This window comes from Lepidochelys olivacea, assembly GCF_965140295.1.
Source record: "Lepidochelys olivacea isolate rLepOli2 genome assembly, chromosome: 6".
Taxonomy (NCBI): Eukaryota; Metazoa; Chordata; order Testudines; family Cheloniidae; genus Lepidochelys; species Lepidochelys olivacea.
The window spans coordinates 67084447-67103724 of NC_140416.1; the positions used below are offsets into that span (position 1 = coordinate 67084447).

The following is a 19278-nucleotide window of genomic DNA, read 5'->3' on the forward strand; positions in this document are numbered from 1 at the left end:
TTAAATGAACAAGAAACTGGCTAACTGATAGGTCTCAAAATGTAATTGTAAACAGGGAATCATCATAGAATGATGTATTTCTAGTGGGGTTCTACAGGGATTGGTTGTTGGCCCTATGCTATTTAACATTTTGATCAGTGACCTGGAAAAAAACACAAAATAATCCCTGAGAAAATTTGCAGATATGACACAATTGGGGGAGTTGGAAATAATGAAGAGGACAGGCCACTGATACAGTGATCAACATCACTGAATGGTAACCTGGGCACAAGCAAACAATATGTGTTTTAATATGGCTAAATGTAAATGTATACATCTAGGAACCAAGATTGGGGGCCATCTTTACAGAATGGGGGACCTATCCTGAGAGGCAGTGACTCTGAAAAAGATTTTGAGATCATGGTGGATAATCAGCTGAATCACAGAATCAGCTCCCAGTGTGATGCTGTGACCAACAGGGATTAATGCAGTCCTTGGATACTTAAACGAGTGAATCGAGTAAGAGCGGAGAGGTTATTTTACCTTTATATTTGGCACCAGTGCATCTGCTGCTCGAATACTGTGTCCAGTTCTGGTGCCCACAATTCAAGGAAGATGTTGATGATAAATTAGAGAGGGTACAGAAGGGCCATGAGAATGATCAAAGGATTAGAAAACATGCCTTATAGTGACAGACTCAGAAATTGGATCTATTTAGCTTAAAGAGAAGATTAATGGGTAATTTGATTACAGTCTGTTAGTATGTAGGTGGGGAACAAATATTTGATAATGGGCTTTTCAATCAAGCAGTGAAAGGTATAACATGGTCCTGTGGCTGGAAGTTGAAGCTAGACAAATTCAGACTGGTAATATGGCATTCATTTTTAACGGTGAGGGTAATTAACCATTGGAACAGAGAGTCTTGGTAGATTCCCCATCACCAGTAACTTTTAAATCAAGATTGGATGTTTTTTGAAAAGGTCGTTCTCAGAATTATTTTGGGGAAGTTCTGTGACTTGTGTTATAGGGGACATCAGACTAGATGATCACAATAGTCCCTTCTGGCCTTTGAATCTATGAATGGAGGCTGCAGCTGCATGAGGCTTTAGTGAGAAGGCCCAAAGAAGACACACATCTTACTTCTTTATTTGTCTGCTTATTCTTTCCAGCTTAATAAATTTGAGCTGAAGAGTCGGCTGAGTCGGTTTATAGCTGAAGATCCTCAGGACCTGCCTCTCTGCAGGGAGGAAGCCATAAGGCTGAGCACTGAGGCTTTCCGGCTGTGGGCTGTGGCTGCTGGCTATGGTCAGTCCTGTGATCTGTACAGGTATGGCCCAAACCTGGAGAAATGGGGACTCAGTGTCTGTGTAATGAAGAGAATGAGCTGCCTGTTCCGGGGCAGGTAATTGCAGGGATCTGTGGAGCCTCCCCAGGGTGCTGTAAAACCTAGCTTCCATTGATTTCTATGTTGTGATCTCAACTTCTTCTGTCCTTTCATGATCTCCCTCGTTTAAATGAGCATTAGCACCAGCATCGTGCTGCTCCTTCTCCACACAACAAGAAATTCCCACTCTCCCAGCAGTTCGCGACTGGATTCAGCTCTTTCATATAACATGGGTGGTCTATGCATTCATGACCTCCAGGCTCAGTTGTTGCAACACACCTAGGAATGAACCCGACATCTGTAAGAAAGCTCTGAATGGTCCAACAAGCAGCAGCATGCCTGCTAAATGACACAGGCTAAATGTTAGTGGGCTGGGTCCAGGCTACAATCTTCTTCTGATAACTGTGCTATCCTGCAACCACAGACTTGTTTCCCAGAGGAATGCGGTTCGTAGGAGGGGAGGACAGAGCTTTTTCAGTGGCAGGGCTTTGGCTGTCGAGCTCCCTTTCAGAAGAGATTAGGGTGATGGGAAATTTCACTGTCTTCAGGCGAGAGACTTGTCGCTTCATAATAGTGCTTCCACAATATCCATCCCCCAATACTCCAAACCCGCTGACTAAGATCAGGACGTTTAGGATTATCTTTAAAAAAAAATCTTAATGCCAAGGAGTAGTTGGGAGAGAAACCGAAGAGGATTCCTTAAAGCTGCATGTCTGTACGTATGTTACTCTGGGCAGGTGATTGAATGTTAGAGCAGTGAGTGTGGTATAAATACTTGGTTATGCTAGGGCAGTGCCCTATCTATCAGGAAGAACTTTGCACTAATTGAACATTCCCTTTTTGCTGAGCTTGGAATGACATTCTCCTGGTTTTGTTTTTTTACTCATCCTCCCCACCCCACCCCCATCACAAACTGCAGGGATCTCTACCCCGTGTTGGTGAAGATTCTCCAGTCCCTGCACCACTTGCTAAGTGATTGCCAGGAAAACCCCACATTTCCACTTTCCATCCAGCGAGCTACAGCTGTGGTCACCCTGCTGACCCACGTGACTCAAACAGCTGGCTGCACGGCAGAGCTGCAGGCCCGGCTTAGCAGGTAGGCCTGTCACTTTCTGTCAGCTGTGGTTTTAAAAGAACACTGTCTAGTTCTCTCCAGGGCATTGTTTGCAGTAGCTGCGCAGAAGCATGAATGTAGAATGGCCTACCCTCCCCTTTTGTTTAACCTTCACTTTAGATAGGTCTTGTTTGGAGCCTAAACTATGTGATAGTGTCCTGTTTTCCAGAGGTACCATCAGTGTGCTCAACAGTGTGTAATACATAGAAGAAAGCAGGATCCCTGTCCCAAAGATGTTCCTGGGTTTTGTAGAAATTCTGCAAAAGGACACGTGTTTTGAGAGTAGCTGAAGTAGTTATCTAGTGCATTGGGTGTGACATAAGGGGGAACAAGACAGTGACTAGAGATGGGGATATACGTGGAGATTAGAGTCAGAGTTGATCTATCCTGTACCTGGTACTTCTGTGTAATGAAAGTTGTGGTCAACTGAATTTAAAAGGTGCATCATTGAAGCACTTTCCCAGGAACACTAGTTTCTCCCATTGAGGACCTGGCTGTTGTCCTCCCATCACTCCACTGGTGAGAGTGTTGCTAGAGGATGTTGTGAAGGCCAAGACTATAACAGAGTTCAAAAAAGAACTAGATAAATTCATGGAGGATAGGTCCATCAATGGCTATTAGCCAGGATGGTCAGGGATGGTGTCCCTAGCCTCTGTTTGCCAGAAGCTGGGAATGGGCAACAGGGGCTGGAACACTTGATGATTACCTGTTCTGTTCATTCCCTCTGGGACCCCTGGCATTGGCCACTGTGGGAAAACAGGATACTGGGCTAGATGGACCTTTGGTCTGACCCAGTATGGCTGTTATGTTCTTAAGTGAATTCTCATGGTGGTGCTGGTCAGCTGTAGTTTAAAAAGTAACACCTGAGGACCGGTGAAAGGAAATGGGCATCATTAATAAAGCAGTCTTTGGTCCTCCATAAAATGCCACTCAAATAAACCTATTCCATGGTGGTTTTATTTTTAATGAAAAGCAAGTTTTTATGCCTCTTTTGGATTCCCTTTGATTGCTCCCTGTAAGGGTTGGAGATTCAGCTGCAACAGCTTGCATTAGTGTATGTGGAACCAGGCATTTGATGAGCAGTAACAAAGTGAAACTGACCTGCCTCATTTCATTGTCCAAACCAGTGGTTCTCAACCTATTTACCATTGTGGGCTGCATCCAATGCTACTTCTGTGGCCCTGAGGATGTCACATGGGCCGCAGCTCCTTGCTGATTGGACCACAAGCAGCCCGTGAGAAGCAGGTTGAGAATCGCTGGTCCAGACTGAGTGAGGTGCAGAAAGTGAATGGTGGAAAGCAAATTAGATTTTAGAAATTCCTTCACCTTTCAGAATTTCTGAGTGACAGAGAGATGTGAGAAAAAGATATATGAATTTTAACTTGACAATGACATGAGTATTCTTGTTTGCAAATTCCATAGGTATAAAACACCTCACTTTAAGACCATATCAAAATTCCTCAGGGGGAATGAGCTAAACCTTTTACTACATTCCTCACTGCTGCTACTCATCTCCCTCCTTCCCAGCCCAGTTTTTTGCAGTGAGGATTGTTCCATGAGCTAGCAATGCATTCTGTCATTCTTCTGTGTGTATTTGCCACAGCTCTCCCTTATTTTTACTGAATATCAGACTATTACTGTCTGTCTGTCTCCCCCTTATTTCTATGAGGATGAGTGGGAGTAAATAGCTAAATCTCATAATGGGAAAAAAATTAATAATGGGTTCCCCCAGGGAATCAATATTGAGTCCAGTGTCTTAATATTTATTACTGCTGTAGAGGAGGAGTAGACAGCGAAGCACTAGAATTTCCTGAAGATGGTTGGTTGGAAGAGAGCAAGGAGCTCCAGAGTAAGCTACCCAAATTGGGCGATTGGGTCAGCATGGCAGATAAATTTAAAGTAGATAAGTAGAAGGGAATGCAGGTAGGAGCAGTAGGATCAGGTGAGAATATCAACACATACTGGTACGTTCTGAATTAGCTGGAGCCCCTTAAGAGAGATCTGAAGTTGTTACAGATCATTTGACGACGGCATCTGCTCAAGGCGCACTAGCAGTTAAAAAGCTGCTAGTAAAGGGACAGACGCACATAATGTTGGCACTATGTACGTCCATGAGGCAGATTGGGCAGGTTTGTGGTGGCTCTGAGCCAGTACCTTGCCCTAGTGTCTGCCAGTCTTTAAGACTGCACATTGCTGGAAAGTATTTTTAGCTGTGATGATTCATGGATAAGATTCTTGTTGAGAAATTCCCCTTTGCCATATCATTCTTCTGTTACGTTGCAGCAGTGGTCCAGGGGATGGAGAGCAGATTCCTCCTCCACCAGTCACCTGGAATCAGGTGTCAGGCCTGAGACCCTTCCTAGAGACCAGTCTAAGGAGGTCTGTCCAGGAGATATCCCGGCTGGAAACCTGGCAAGCTCTCCAGCCTCTTACAACAACATACATCATCTACTTGGGGGTTTACTACAGTGTTTGCAGCCAACAGGTAAGGCCTGTTAAAGAACCAGGACATCCTTCCATGTCACCTGCTTGTGTGTTTTCTTCCTAACTCCTGAATTCCAAGCAAGGCTTGAAACAAGAGCAAGTTAGAAGGAAATGTAGCTGACAGTAAGTTGAAGACTATACATTGATCGCCAGTCCTTAAATCCAGGCTGGACAGCCTTTAAACTGCAGGCGACCATTGGCTGAACTGTCAGTGTCCTTCACATTCAGCAGTGCCCACAATCCTGTTTTCCCTGTGACTGAGTGTTACCCCATCAGTATTTGGAGTATAGGAACAATGAAGATGAGTGTATTTGCTGCCCAAAGGGCATTTGAGGTAAAGTTCTGTAATGACAGGGAGAGGAACCCAATAATTGGCATGGTACATGACCATCTTTAAAGTGAATTTTCTGAAATGTGTCAAGCCTCAAAATACATCAGCCTGACATCTTGCATTTACTCACAGAAAAAGTATCAGACAGGCAGCCACAGTGTAAGCATCCTGTGCACTGCCCCACCAAAAGGTCTCAGCCCTGACCTGGAAGAAATATCCCTTAAGAGTGTGGGATAATTTGGTATCTCTGGCCAGTCAGTCTTTGCTGCCCCCTCTGAGAGTGCCCAAAACATGTGCACTGTAGTGCCAGTTCAAGTGGTGTGGAGACTTGTCTGCTAGGAAGTGGATGGAGACCTCCAGCTCACTTCAAATAGGCCACCAAATAGCCAAAAGATGCTAATGACTGTCAGTCACTACAAACTTGGGGGTGGCTCTGAACTGGTGGCATTAGTGTTTGACGTCTCTAACACTCATTGGCAGACATTTATGCCATCCAGTTTCCTGGGATATTTAGAAATCATTTTTATTTTTTTTAGAATCTTGAATTCTAATTCTAGAATGTTTTTTTCCCCTTTAAGAATAAAGGAAATTGTGTGTAAGACACTGCCAGTACAAAGATTACTTATCCCCAATAATGTTCTTGTGGTTAGATGACATGAAAAAAAATGCAAAACATTAATTGGCAGGTATGAAAATCTGTCTCTGTTGTTGTCACAGTTCACGGCAGTTGCACCTTTACTTTCCCCCTCTGTGGTGTAGCAAGGGCACCAGACAGTGCCTCTCTTGGAGGGAGACATTTCTCTTTCTCCTTTCTGACCAGGGTATTTCCAGACTGCGCAGTCCCCTGACTATACTGATATCCCCCACAAAAGACAGGCTGCTTATGCAGACTTCTTTTGCCTTCTCTTTAGAGACAGTAGACAGCGTAATTGCCAGTTATCAGTTACCACACAGATCTTTATAAGCAAGCACATTTTACTCTTAAGGTAAAAGCATTACAGAGAAAATATACAGAAAACAATAAAAGAACCTATACGCATGCTAATAAGCTTACCGGAGATCACTCCAACAACAAGGCCTCTGACAGATCAGCAGAGCTTCAAACCCCTGCACAGGAGTTTTCCTGTAGCTTCAGGTTCGTAAGGTTCTTTGCTCAGAAGAAGAACCCTCATGACTCTGAGAGTTACTCAGTTATCTGGTTTGGGCCTTTGAAGAGACCGTGAATAGGTAATCAACTAAACAATGGTTTTCTGCTCAATGTGCAGCTTCAAAAGGATGGATTTTGAGGTGGGTCATTTGCATTCCCTTGATCCCAGGTGTTTTCTAGGCAATCCACTTCATGCATATTGTCCCCAAAAGTCCTTTGAAGTCCCCAGTACTTCCCAGAAATTGCATGAATCCTGTGTTCCTCCATAAGAAGTTCTATATAGTCCACAATAGTACAGAAATATTTGCATTTTTAATACAATGGACTCTTCAAATACTTAAATCCATAAGGTTTGTCTGGGATATTGCAGGATATTGTCATATCTGTCACAGTAATAATCATACAGTGGTGACTATCATGGCTTCCTTATGCCGTGCCCATTAGAAGGCGCAGAACTGAGGTGTGCATCTCCGCTTCACTGAATAATCAGCTAAGTCTCTTTCTGGAGAGGGATTTAGTTTGTTCTTTGTGGGGTGACTACATTCTGGTGAGGTGAAGGAGATGCAAAATTCTCTGCAATGCTTCTTTCATCTCAAGTGTTCTTTATTGAGGGCAGGAGAAATGGAAAGGTCCCCTAAAGGCTCTGCGTTGGGAGTGTAAAATGCTATCATGTGCATTGCTCATCTAGGATGATGTTTGGCCATACTGGGAACTATTCAGTCTCCGAGGCTAAACTGATCTCCTTGTGTGCTGCTGATTCTCCTGAAGTCTTTGATAACACTGCACTAAACTACCCACCTTTAAATAACAGGGCAGTTACATTAGATCTTGTGTTGTAATTGTAGTCCTTCAGTCCTGCAACAGACAACATAGTTTTGTATAAGTGTGTTTAATGGAAAGGTTAGCACACTGGGGTCTCTCATTGGTGTAGTGGGAGGCTTATCTACCTGTAGCAACTTACTGTAACCCATGGTATTATCGCTAAGCAAAAATCTGTGTGTATAGGGCAAAGAGCTATTTTAAACAAAAGGGGGCGGGGGGAAGGGAGATAAATCTAGCTGTCTCTTCCCCAAGAATAGTTTGTTCACTTCATTTGAATGTCTTCAGACATGCCCCTTTTTTCAATGATTTCTGCAGCCATCACTAAATCCAATTGATTGCCTGGAGGAAGTGGAGCGTTTGACGTCTGAGGTGCTGCTGCCTCTCCTTAGCCAGCCTGCCATGCACAGCATGTGGGATCTGCTCAGGTAAAACCACTCCAAGCCAGACTGCAGCTGCAGCTTGACAAGTCAGGTGCAGTCCCATTTCTGACCTGTTTGAGCAGGGAGAGGTGCAGTTGTGTGACTGAGAACGTTTCTTAAAAAAATAAAGAAACCCCCTAGCATGTGCCTCGAATATGTGAAAAGTATAGTTTTAAGAGCATTACAAAGTCCTACTCTGCTGAAAGTGCGGAGCTTAGCAATTCTGTGTCATGAGTGTGCCCTTGTGATCCATTAGTTTGGAAGGTGGGTGATGTGCAAACAGCCTTCTTAAACCAAATTCTACAGGTGAAGATTTATTTTAAAGGGACAAGAGAATGCTGAAGTGCTCACTTCCCACACACCAGAGATGTGTGAGGAGGCACTCAGAAAAATCCAGCATGTTTTCCAATTCCTGTTTTTTACGTAGGGCTGGCTTCCTCAGTCTTTGTGGGTAGGATTTTCTTTGACAATCTGGGTCACGCTTACCTATGGAAAAATGTTAGTCTGTTTGGGTATCTATGGCCCAGTAGTTCTGAATGCACAACATCAGATATCGGGTTTTGTGCTCTTTGTTCCTGGACTCTCTGAAGAGTTCAACATAAGATTGGAATCCATTAGAACCAGCATGTTACATTATTTGGTATTGAAGTACTGCCTAACAGCTCCAGTTAGGGCCCAGTATTGCTAGGTATTGTACATGCATGCAATCCCTGGGATATTCCATTTGGCTACAGTTTATTGTATGGGTGTTTCTGAGGTGTGGGATTCTATCTGCAACTTACTACCAAAGCTCTCAGTGAAATGAGTGCCCATGATCTGATCTGCATGTCTCTCTTCACACAGGCCATGCTCTGCTCTATGCAATCCCCTGTCCTGTTCCCCAGCACCAGAGTCTCTCCCCAGCATTGTATCTTTGAGTTGCACTGGAGGGAAACCCCTGATGAGTTTAGCTGGTTCCAAGTCACCCTTCCCCTTCCTCACTGCCCTCCTCTTCCTCATCAACAACGTCACCCATATCCACAAAGGGCTGGTCAGCAAGGTGAGTGTTGGCTTCTGGCTATGAATGCTGCATGAGTGATAGCCCAGCAAGGGGATAGGAACTGCAGACATGATTCAAGGGTAATAGTGTTGGGTAACTTATGCTGAACAATAGTTTCGTTTTGCTGAAGAGAAAACAAAGTAGCAACTGGCGAGGAGTCCCCTCTCTATTCAGATCCTGTGAGACGACACCTCAAATACCGCGTTCAGTCGTGGGATCCTTGGTACCCAAAGGGCTTAGAGATTCTGGAAATAACTCAGCGAAAAAATGATCGAAGTGCTCAAAGGATTGATTTATAGGAAAAGATCAGAACAGATAAATATTTATAGTTCAGCTAAGTGATGGCTAAGGTGCGGGATATACCTGAACATTTGAAAAATCTAAATACCATGGAGTAGGAATAGAGATTAATTCTTTTGGGTTGTCAAAGGAGATAAAACTGGAGTAATGGGAAGAAATTAAACAAAGAAACGCTAAGGATGGGTATCAAGAAAACCTTTCTGCCAGCTAAGCGACTACATTATGGAATAATCTCCTTAAAGAAGCAGAAGTGCATGGCCAGAGACATCTAAGTAGACTAAAGCACTGGAGAATATATTGTGTTGAGATTTACTCTGTATTAGCTCCCTGTGGATGAACTATGTGATCTAATAGGTTTCTTCTGACTCTGATTTCTGTGAATGAAAAGATAGTGGCAGTGAGTAAATTCAAATGCATGTAAGCAGGCAATGACAGAAACCCCTTTGTACTTTGCTGGAGAGAAAATGACTGATACAGGCCCTCCTCAAATCTGCTTTCTGGTCTTCTGCTAAAGTGACTTTGCTTGGAGCTGGGCAGCTGCATCCTCCTCATATAACAGAAGCCACGTAAACCATTGTGCTGATTTTCCCCATGTGCCACCTTTTGAAGCACTGTGGGATCTGGTACAGATGATTCTGGTGTTCACACTAGGAGGCCTGGTTGTGATTGCATGTATGCAAGGTAAAGAAATCAAAAGACTGGGAATCTCTGACGTAGAGCCTCTCACTGCAGTGGAGAGGAGGGAGGTTTCATCACATCATCTGAGTGCATATGAATACTCTTGTCTGAAGAAGCCTCTGTAGGGGATGAGGTGACACATACGGGAGAGTATTCTCTCCCTGAGTGGGTTGTTGTTAATGGTATTTGCCTCCATTTCTGGTTCTACAGTATACCTCTGTGCTAGACTTCAAAGGTCTGAAGGACTACCTGCTCCAGAGCTGGCCCACCAGACCTCCCTCCATAACCCCTTCATCTGCCTGGATCCTGCGGCATGAATACCATCTTCAGTACTTTGTGCTAGCATTGGCTCAGAAAATGGTAACCCCCAGCACCTCAATCATTCTTACCCCGACAGCTAGCCTCAGCCATGGCTCCCTTACCAGCTGACATACCAGGCAGGCAAATGATTCTTGAATCAGCTGGTCTTTGTCTTGTCTGACTGCCCAACTCACCTACTACCAAAACTATCATAATTTTCCTATTTCTTATACAGAGCCTTCAATCCCAAATCACTTTGCAGGCTGTAACTACAGGAATCCTTTCACCCACTATTGAAAGACAGCTGCTTCTGGACCTGAACACAGAGGCTGTTTTATTAATGTACAGAAACGCTACCTAAAGATTTAGGACAAAAAAGGAAGGAAAACTATCTCCATATGAAAATTGGCTGTTCCTGTGCTCTGACTCAACATCTAATATGCCTCTGGTCCAGTGATGCCCCCAGGCCAGCTAACTGCCCCTCTGACTCATTGTAACTGCCTCCTTGAGACATGCTGCAATGTTCTCATCTGTTGGGTTTTTGTTTCCTGTGCAGGCAGGCACTTGTCCGGATTACGCCCAGCATGCCTCGCTTCATCACTGTGTTGCCATGGCATTGTTAAGCCGTCTGTTGCCAGGGAGTGAGCATCTGGCTCATGAGCTCCTTTTGGGTCTCGCCTTTAATCCAGAATTCATTCCGTAAGCTTTGCATTTTTTTCCCTTAAGAAGCTCATTCCTTGCCTGTAGTTTGGGATATGGGAAATCTCTTGGAAAAGAAAGGAAAAAATGGATTTTTACATTAGATCGTAGTTACGATTTTCAGCCTTTATGGGTGTGACTACACTGCAATTAAAAACCCACAGCCCGTGCCAGCTGACTCTGGCTAAGGGGCTGTTGAATTGCAGTGTACATATTCAGGCTTGGGCTAGCACCCAACCTCTAGGTCAGGGCCGGCTCCAGGCACCAGCTTTCCAGCAGTCTGGTGCTTGGGGCGGCATTTAGAATGGGGGGACAGACCATGTCCCGCTGCGGCAATTCGGTGGCAGCTCTTCCCACTGTGGCTGCTTGCGGCGGTGGCAATTCGACAGCGACTGCTTGGGGCGGCAAAATTGGTAGAGCCGCCCCTGCTCTAGGTGGGAAGGTCCCAGAGCTTGGGCTACAGCCCAAGCCCAGACGTCTACCCCATAGCTAAACAGCCCCTTAGCCTGAGCCCCAGGATCCCCAGTCAGCCGGCAGGGAGCAGCAACGGGTGTCTAACTGCAGTGTAGACATGTATGGCCTGAGTGAAAACAGACACCATAGTGCATTCCCCTGCAACATGACCTCCTGGTGAAGGCTGGAGGCATGACCTTCAGGTTTCTCTCCAGCACACTGGTAATGAGAGAGACATGATGGTTTGCTTTTCCCCTCCTGTTAGTGGCAGGTGTCCTTCCATCCCCATCTACTGGTCTCACCTTCCTGACAGCAACGAGGTACCAATGCCGAGTCAAGATTCGGTGAGATCTGTGAAGCAGATGGAAATCTTGCCCACTTCTGTTCTCTGCCCCCTATTGGAAGACCTCTTTAAATCTCCCTTTCACCGTTAATGTTTAGCTACCTGCACAATTTGCTCCAGTATTGTAAAGCTGAAGGTTTAAGAGGTAACCACAGATATTTTCTACTTCAAACTAGTGGAGACTGAGCATTATAGATGTGAGGCTTTCAGTGTTTGGCAATGAGGATAGTTGGGTCTTGTATTGCTTCTGAGTGTCTCCTTGTAGCTTGCCATGGAGCAATGGTACATCCCTGGAAGAGGCTGGATGAACCCACCATAAAAATACTTTGGACTTCTCCAGTTCTTTTCGTGTTCAAAGTGCTTTACAAACACTGTCTAATCCTCCACAACAGCCTTCCCAGTAGTCTCCATCGAAAGTTTAAGGAAGCTGTAGTTGGAGTCAGTGACTGAGCTGAGATTAGATCTTGGTGGGTTTGATTTTTCTGTCCTCTAGTCTAAGCACAAGAGCACATCTCTCTCTCAATCCCTTATCAAAGCCAGCTGCAAAACCAGCAGAGTGAGTATTGCCCTCTCAATGCAAATGGGGCTCCTGCAGTGTGTTTTTTCTCACATCAGTGCCCTGACAGCACTGCGTAGCCAAGCATGTTATCTACCTACATAGATAACACCTGCTGGCACTTCATCCGGCACTGCAAGTTTCCAAAGATCATTGCTTCCTTTAAGAGTAGCAAGAACTCTACCGGTGTGTATGTTTCTTTATGGCAATGGGTTGTGCTCTTGCCAGCTGAGGGGGTGTGATCTTCCTCACAGCAGCGACCTGCCAGTGGCATCTGGTATGCTAGAGGCGTCATGTCATTCTAGCTGGGAGCCATAGATGGGTTCAGTGATGCTGGGTACTCCATTGTTCCTGACGTTGGAAAGGAAATATAGAGGCGCACAGTTTGATTTTGTGTGTGCACGGGCAGGGGTTAAGTACCAATATTTGGTTTCAGAGTAGCAGCCGTGTTAGTCTGTATCTGCAAAAAGAACAGGAGTACTTGTGGCACCTTAGAGACTAACAAATGTATTAGAGCATAAGCTTGTAGCCAACGAAAGCTTATGCTCTAATAAATTTGTTAGTCGCTAAGGTGCCACAAGTACTCCTGTACCAATATTTGTTATGTTTGTCTTTATTTTACAGAGAAGGGAAAACTGGAGGGCCAGAAGCGGCCGATTTCTCCGATATCCTTCATCTGGGCACAAGCACAAAGCTGGCACAGCCTGGCTTAGTGGCAGCAGGTTTCCCTAAACCCCGCCGCGGTGTGTTGCTGGGAGAATCATACCAGCATCTCCCTTTCATTCGGGCCTGTTATCTCTCTCTGTTTGTTCATTTGGAGCCTGCTCTTGCCCGTTCCCAGGTAGCCTACCAACGACGGACTTACCTCGTGCAATCATTGCTGCTTCCTGAAGTCAAAGGGCCCATCCTACCTTCTGACTGGCCGTTCTTTCCTCTTATCAGCCTCTATAACAAAGTGACCGGTGCAGAGACACGGGGGGCTGTACTGAACTCTCTTCCACCTGATCTAGTGAACACTGTGACCCGGAATCTGCAGTGGGTCCTGCTCCTGGAAACGTGGCGTGCCAGAGTACTTCAGAACATCTCAGCTGCTGCCAAACTGGCACGGCTTATGTGTGTGTTCCTCACAGGTGGCGACCTGTTCCGGGAAGGACCTGTTTATTGCTACACAGCTGCCCTTCTCGCTCTCTATTGCCAACCCAAGGTCCTGGACTCCCTGGAATTGGATGCTCCTCTGCCTGGCTTGGCATCATTCCATGACCTCTATATAAGTGTCCTGGAGCACTTTGAAGGCGTCTCCTTCGGTGACCCCCTTTTTGGAGTCTTTGTTCTCCTCCCTTTACAGAGGCGGTTCAGCGTTCAGCTGCGGCTGGCAGTTTTCGGGGAGCATGTGAGCACCTTGAGAGCCCTGGGAGTGCCACTCAAACAGGTAACCTCTAGGCACACTACTCGGCAGTCACTTTATTCCCCAAACTGGGATATTGTCACCATCATTATTCTTCCCTTTCTGCAGTGGGCATTCTAGCTGTCTCTTTCCTGTGTGGCAGTTATACATTCTTGTTGGCAAGTTCTTTATTCCTGCTGAAGAAATCCATTATGTCGAACATAAAATGTCACACGGACTGACATAGGCGATATTCCTTCAGTTCAGGGCTATTGTAGCAGTTGCCGGTAATGCCTGCTGTCGTCAAGGTCCTTGGTACTCTCTGCAAACTGAACCTAACCTCAAGGTGGGAGGAGATGGTGGAGGGGCAGTTCCTGGATTCTGTGGCACTCTGTTGCTGGAGTGTTGGAAATTCTGCAGCAGCTTCAGTTAAATAACCAAATCAGAGGTGTTTACTGAATTCAGTGGGAAACTGAATAATACATCCTGCATAGAAGGTTGTATTAATTAATACAGTACAAGCTGTATTAATTTCAGTGTATTTTACACTCTCCCCATATCTTTGGTATATTACGTGACAACTCCGCTTCTATGATTAAGTTTATTGAGGGCCACTGGAGATTCTAGCCACTAGGTAAGGATTGTTTGGGGCTTACAGCAATGGGGAGGAGCTGGAAAGGTGTTAGGATTGTGGGCTGAGCACATTCGCTGGTACTTTTAATAAAATGATTAGGAGCGTAATAGCAACATGTTGGCATTTAAGTTGTCATCCATTTTAAATGGAGGCTTTAATTCTGGAGCACAATGCTATGGTGTGGTGTGGATTCCACAGTCACAAAACCATGGAATACAGGGGCTTCTGACTAGCGAAGGTTACAGAAAAATTTCAATTTTTATCCCTCATTTTCACACGCTCATACATTTATGGAACACTAAATATTTAGGTTGATATTTTCCATGCTTTGTCACTGCTCAAAATTAATTTTGTTTTGGAACATTTGAACAAAATCCCTCCTTTTTTTAAGAAATAGGAGATTGGTGGAAAAAATACTTTAAACAAGGGGAAAAATTCCAGTTACACTGTTGCTACAACAAAGACTGAAGTTTGAAACTTGGCACGGACATCCTTTTGTCAGTGAGGACTGTTGCCTTTACTTGATTTGAAAAGTAATTGGAATTGATTTAACAGAGATGATCCTCCTAACACTGCATACTTGAGGAAAATCAGCTGAAAATTATATTTTTGAAAACCCTAGGAAGTTAGGTCAAAAAGCTTTGTTAATGCTTTTTTAAGGTGGACAGTTAAGTCAGGAAATGCAAAGGTGAAGCTTCCAATGGTCATGTAGACTCAGCCCCATTGTCTGCTTGCCCCTGTCTGGTTAGATGCATATATCAATGTATTAATCTCACTGCCACATTAGCGGGCTGCAGTGATACTAGAATGACTCTCCTTCATAAATTGAATGTGCTTCACCTGCCAACTCCTCACTGTTTCATTCACTACCCACGAGCAGAAAGGCAACCAAAATTTTGTGTCCAATAGAATGTTCTTCAATGTAGCAGACAAAGGTATAACATGATCCAATAGGTAGAACTTGAAGCTAGATGAATTCACCCTGGATATAAAGGGTACATTTTTAACGGTGAAGGTAATTAACCATGGAAACAACTGGAATTGTGCTGGATTCGCCATCCCTGGCAATTTTAAAATCAAGATTGGATGTTTTTCTAAAAGATCTGCTCTAGGAATTATTTTGGGGAAGTTCTGTGGCCTGTTTTGTACACAAGGTCAGACTAGATGATGACAATGGTCCTTTCTCTTCTTGGAATCTGTGACTATTTTGTCTGTCAGCAGAGGAGGTATTTGAGGACACTGCAGAGGAGCTTGTCCTGTCGGTCAGTGACACAAACCCTTCGGGAAGGGTGATGGTGCTCTTTTTGGCTTTGTTGCAGTTTCCTGTGCCGCTGGAGCGGTACACCTCACCTCCTGAGGACAACCTGAACCTCTTGAGACAATATTTCCGAACACTGGTCACAGGTGTGCTGCGTCATACCTGGTGCCCCGTTCTTTATGCTGTGGCTGTGGCTCATGTGAATAGCTTCATTTTCTCTCAGGATAGCACAACACAGGTATGTCCTGGATTATCTTGGGGTTCAGCTACAGGGCTAGGAGCTGTGCAGTCCATGTTCCTGGTCCCTTGCTCTAAGCACTAGATTGCTCCTCTCCATTATATAATGCCTGAGGCCTGAGAGTTGAAATGCCAAGAGGCAAGAGTAGAGTTTCAGCTGTGGCAATTTGAGAGCGACCCTATTGACCCAACTGCCTCCAAAATCTTCCTCACTTGGGGAGGAAGAAGAGGGGTGGGGGTCACCGCTACTGCATATTCAACTGTTCTGCTCTAGAACCAATTGCTGTCTGATGCAGTGTAACAATAGGCAGAACTCCCTCAGGAGTCCTGTGCCATCTGAAGGAAAAATATGAACACGTCAGGCATTGCTGCGTTGAGCTGAGCATCTCTGTTTTCCTCCCAGGAGGCTGATACTGCTCGGAAAAGCATGCTGCGGAAGACCTGGCTGTTGGTGGATGAGGTAGGCTCCTTGGTATCCAGCTGTTGTACTCGGAGCAGAATTATACTGGTGTTGAATCATCATTGATTCAGCTTTGGCTATTGGACTCCCCATTTATCCATCCTTGGTAGATTAAATATGAGTCACTGCTGTCTTGAGCAAGTGAAAATTTAGTGACAGTATTTTGGCTTCTGATGCCTAAACCTGAGCTCTGACAGCACTATACTGGCCTCCCTACAAATGAATGAATGGCATAGATGATTTTGGGGAGTGAGATGGGTTTCCTGTTCTCTCATTCCATGAAAGCGGCTTGAGCACTAGTGTATCTGGATACCTCAAGATCTGGGGGGAGGTTCCATTCTAGCTCAGCCATGAGCAGGGTACCAGCATGGATTTTCATGGCCCACTCTCCTCTGCTAACCTTCTAAACTAGACTTTAAAAAAAAAAAAAGTATAAAATAAATTCACATGTTCTTCTGCCTTCCCAGAAGTCCTCTTTTCAAAGAAACCAAACCTCTTCCTTCTCAACCCGACTTGTCATGAAGCACCATGCCAGTTTGTGGTGTTGTATTTTTTATTACGCAAATGATAAATATATACATTGTTAGTACCCATTGTCTAAGGTGGGCTCCCTGCTTCTCAGTCAGACCCCTTCTCTGACTGCTGATGAAAGCAAGGACATGGGGTGAGCATGGTGGTTGTATGCAAATGGGGTCACCTCAGGCAAATAGAGCATAGAGGAAGGAAGTGAATCTTCCTCAGAGACAGCTAACACCCCACAGATTTTTCTCTTGTGTTGGGTGTGGGGTAGTAGTAACATCTGGGACTCCAGCTGTGGTGAGTGGGTAGAATTTTAGATTCTCACTTGCTCCCACCACACTTAGTGGCTGCTTCTTTCTTTAGGTATTGAAAAAGCACCTTCTCTACTACAAAGTGCCCAACCCAGAGAGCCCGATGGGTATCGACCTTTATGAGCAGCTCCCTCCCATTCGACTGAAGTACCTGCAAATGGTGACCAAGAAAGAGCCCAAGGAGAACATGCAAATGTCAGACCCAGAGTGAAGCATCTCAGCAACAGAAGGACTGAGAGCTGGGAAAGCTCATTTTAGACAAGCTGATGAAAAAATTTAAGTGAACTCCATGGGGTGCAATGTTGCCTGGGCATCCTTGCCATATTGGCAAAGGGAAAGGCAAATAAATCCTTTCAGCACTGTGGCACATCACATGGCTTCTGTGGGTGTGGGTGATCTGTATATAGCCTAAGTGTGTCTAGTGCTGGAACATCCTTTTGGATTTTCTCGGACTTCCTGCTGCTTGAGACTGGAGAGTGCGACGGAAACATGCCTGTGTAATGGAATGTGAGTGCAGACTGATTTAATAAATTAAATGAAGTGAAATAAAGTTCAGTCCTTTCTGATGGAAGTCTGATTTTCTTAATGTGATTTCCATGGCCATCCCCACTTTCTGAATTCTAGCCTCTCCCTCGCTTTTCTGGATCCTGAGCTTTGCAGGGTTTTTTCTATACACTGGCAATGTGAGGGAAGGAAGAAGCTGGTTCTGTGGACGTGTCCTTTTCTCCAGCAGTCTCTCTCAGAAAGTGCTGCATGCAGTCAGTAAGCCACCCAGTTGCACTGTGTCAAACCTCTAAGGAAACTATGCTAGAAACCCGGGCTCCGCGCAGATCCTTCCATGGTGCTCTCTTGAATGGGCTACGAGACTAGCCTCCCTGTCCTAATCCTGTATTTTAACCTTAGCTACTGGGGCTAGCAGTGTAGTGACAAAAATAACTGAGCCCACTGCCAGGCACAGCACTTACTACCATGAGCAGTCACACTGGAGTCCATGCTTTCTGCTCTGAACAATCCACTCCCTTGCAGGCAACTCACTCATTTTGTGTAGGCCGCTGATCTGCTGTCAGATGGTAATGACTTTGTAACTTGTTGCCAGCCTGGACTGAATTTGAACTAGTGACCTATAAATGAAAGGTTGTGCATCTCTCTTCCCAGTCCCAACGTCCCCAGAAGGGTAAAAATCTCAGATTCTCCTGCAGCACTTTCCTTTTCTTTTATTTCAAGCAGGGTCTGGGCAGTGCTAGTGTTTCTTTTTTAATCCTTTTTCTATTCTTATCCAGTTTCTGATCTGAGGTCTTTCACAGCTGAAAATCAATAGCTCATAAAGCCAGACATGCAAGAAGTAGCCAGTATTGATCTTTTTTTTTTCTTTTAAAAGTGCTAGCTATGATGAAACTTTTCCACTTTCTGTGTGTCACCATGACAAGAGACCCCTACTCTTCCAGGAAAAATATGGAGAAAGATTTAAGGGCTGCTAGTTGACCATTAGATAATTGAGTTAGCCAATGACATAACGTGATCGCACATTCCTTTTCCAACCTCCTTTGCCAAAACCCTTCCAGTCCTTTGTTCTGTGCAAAGTGGAGTTTTGGAATGTTCATAAATTGTAAATAAACATTTATAGTTCTGTAGCTTTTTTGGAACGAAGGGGATGCTCATTTCCTCTCTTTATTTAACTTCTTACGTGGGGTTGGGTGGCCCTGTCATGGGCAGATGTTTAATACATTGAGAATACCGTACAATATGGGAAATGATGGTGGCCATGGAGCAACGCTCTGTGGATTCCTCTTCAAGTCAGAGGTTTGGAGTCCCTTGTGCTGGTATATGGGGCTTACCTTGCCTACAGGTGGGGAGTTTGAATCCTGGTACTCAGAAACCTGGGTACTGAATCTGGGGTGCACATACAGTGGAGGGTTGTGTACTGGAAGACCATGACTTCTTTTTGGGAAGCACTGCTTGTTCTACTGACCTTCTCTCACCATTCCAAGAGCCAGTAATAGTGATGTTTATGTGAGAGAATAGCTGCTGGAACGTGTCATCTGTAGGTGTGTCTATACTGGAGTTCAAAGGTGTAATTTCCAGCTCAAGCAGACATATCTGTGCTAGCTCTGATCTAGTTAGCATACTAAAAATGGAAGTGTAGCCACTATGATGGAAGCCATAGGAGGGGCTAGCCACCCCAAGTACAATCCTATCTGAGACCCTAGGTATACAGTCAGAGCCGCTAGCCCAGTTCGCTGCTCATATTGCAGCAGCTACACTTCCGTTTTAGTGCACTAGCTTGACTTTCATGCTTTTAAGAACAGGCGTTTAGGTGTTTGAAGTCAAATCACAATGTTTGCCCCACTGGAAGAGGTTCCCCACTCTAAAGTGTGCAGTGAAATGATGCCACTGAGGTGACGTGAATGATAATGGAAGAGGTTGGGT

General features: G+C 44.9%; 1 protein-coding gene across 4 annotated transcripts in view; it reads left to right on the forward strand.

Moving 5' to 3' along the window:
* The window catches only part of RPAP1 (RNA polymerase II associated protein 1), a 52800-nt gene extending 35378 nt beyond the window's left edge, over positions 1 to 17422 (forward strand). For 2 of the 4 annotated variants that reach the window (XM_084630634.1, XM_084630635.1), the window contains exons 15-25: positions 1149 to 1306; positions 2283 to 2459; positions 4761 to 4962; positions 7577 to 7686; positions 8524 to 8719; positions 9908 to 10057; positions 10554 to 10696; positions 12673 to 13477; positions 15386 to 15562; positions 15965 to 16021; positions 16904 to 17422. In XM_084630634.1, coding sequence (XP_084486760.1) covers positions 1149 to 1306; positions 2283 to 2459; positions 4761 to 4962; positions 7577 to 7686; positions 8524 to 8719; positions 9908 to 10057; positions 10554 to 10696; positions 12673 to 13477; positions 15386 to 15562; positions 15965 to 16021; positions 16904 to 17062 — 2334 coding nt within the window. In that variant the 3' untranslated portion in view covers positions 17063 to 17422. The remainder of the gene's footprint in view (positions 1 to 1148; positions 1307 to 2282; positions 2460 to 4760; positions 4963 to 7576; positions 7687 to 8523; positions 8720 to 9907; positions 10058 to 10553; positions 10697 to 12672; positions 13478 to 15385; positions 15563 to 15964; positions 16022 to 16903) is intronic. The other 2 variants (XM_084630636.1, XM_084630637.1) reach the window with 2 other exon arrangements.
* The last annotated feature ends 1856 nt before the right edge of the window (positions 17423 to 19278 follow it).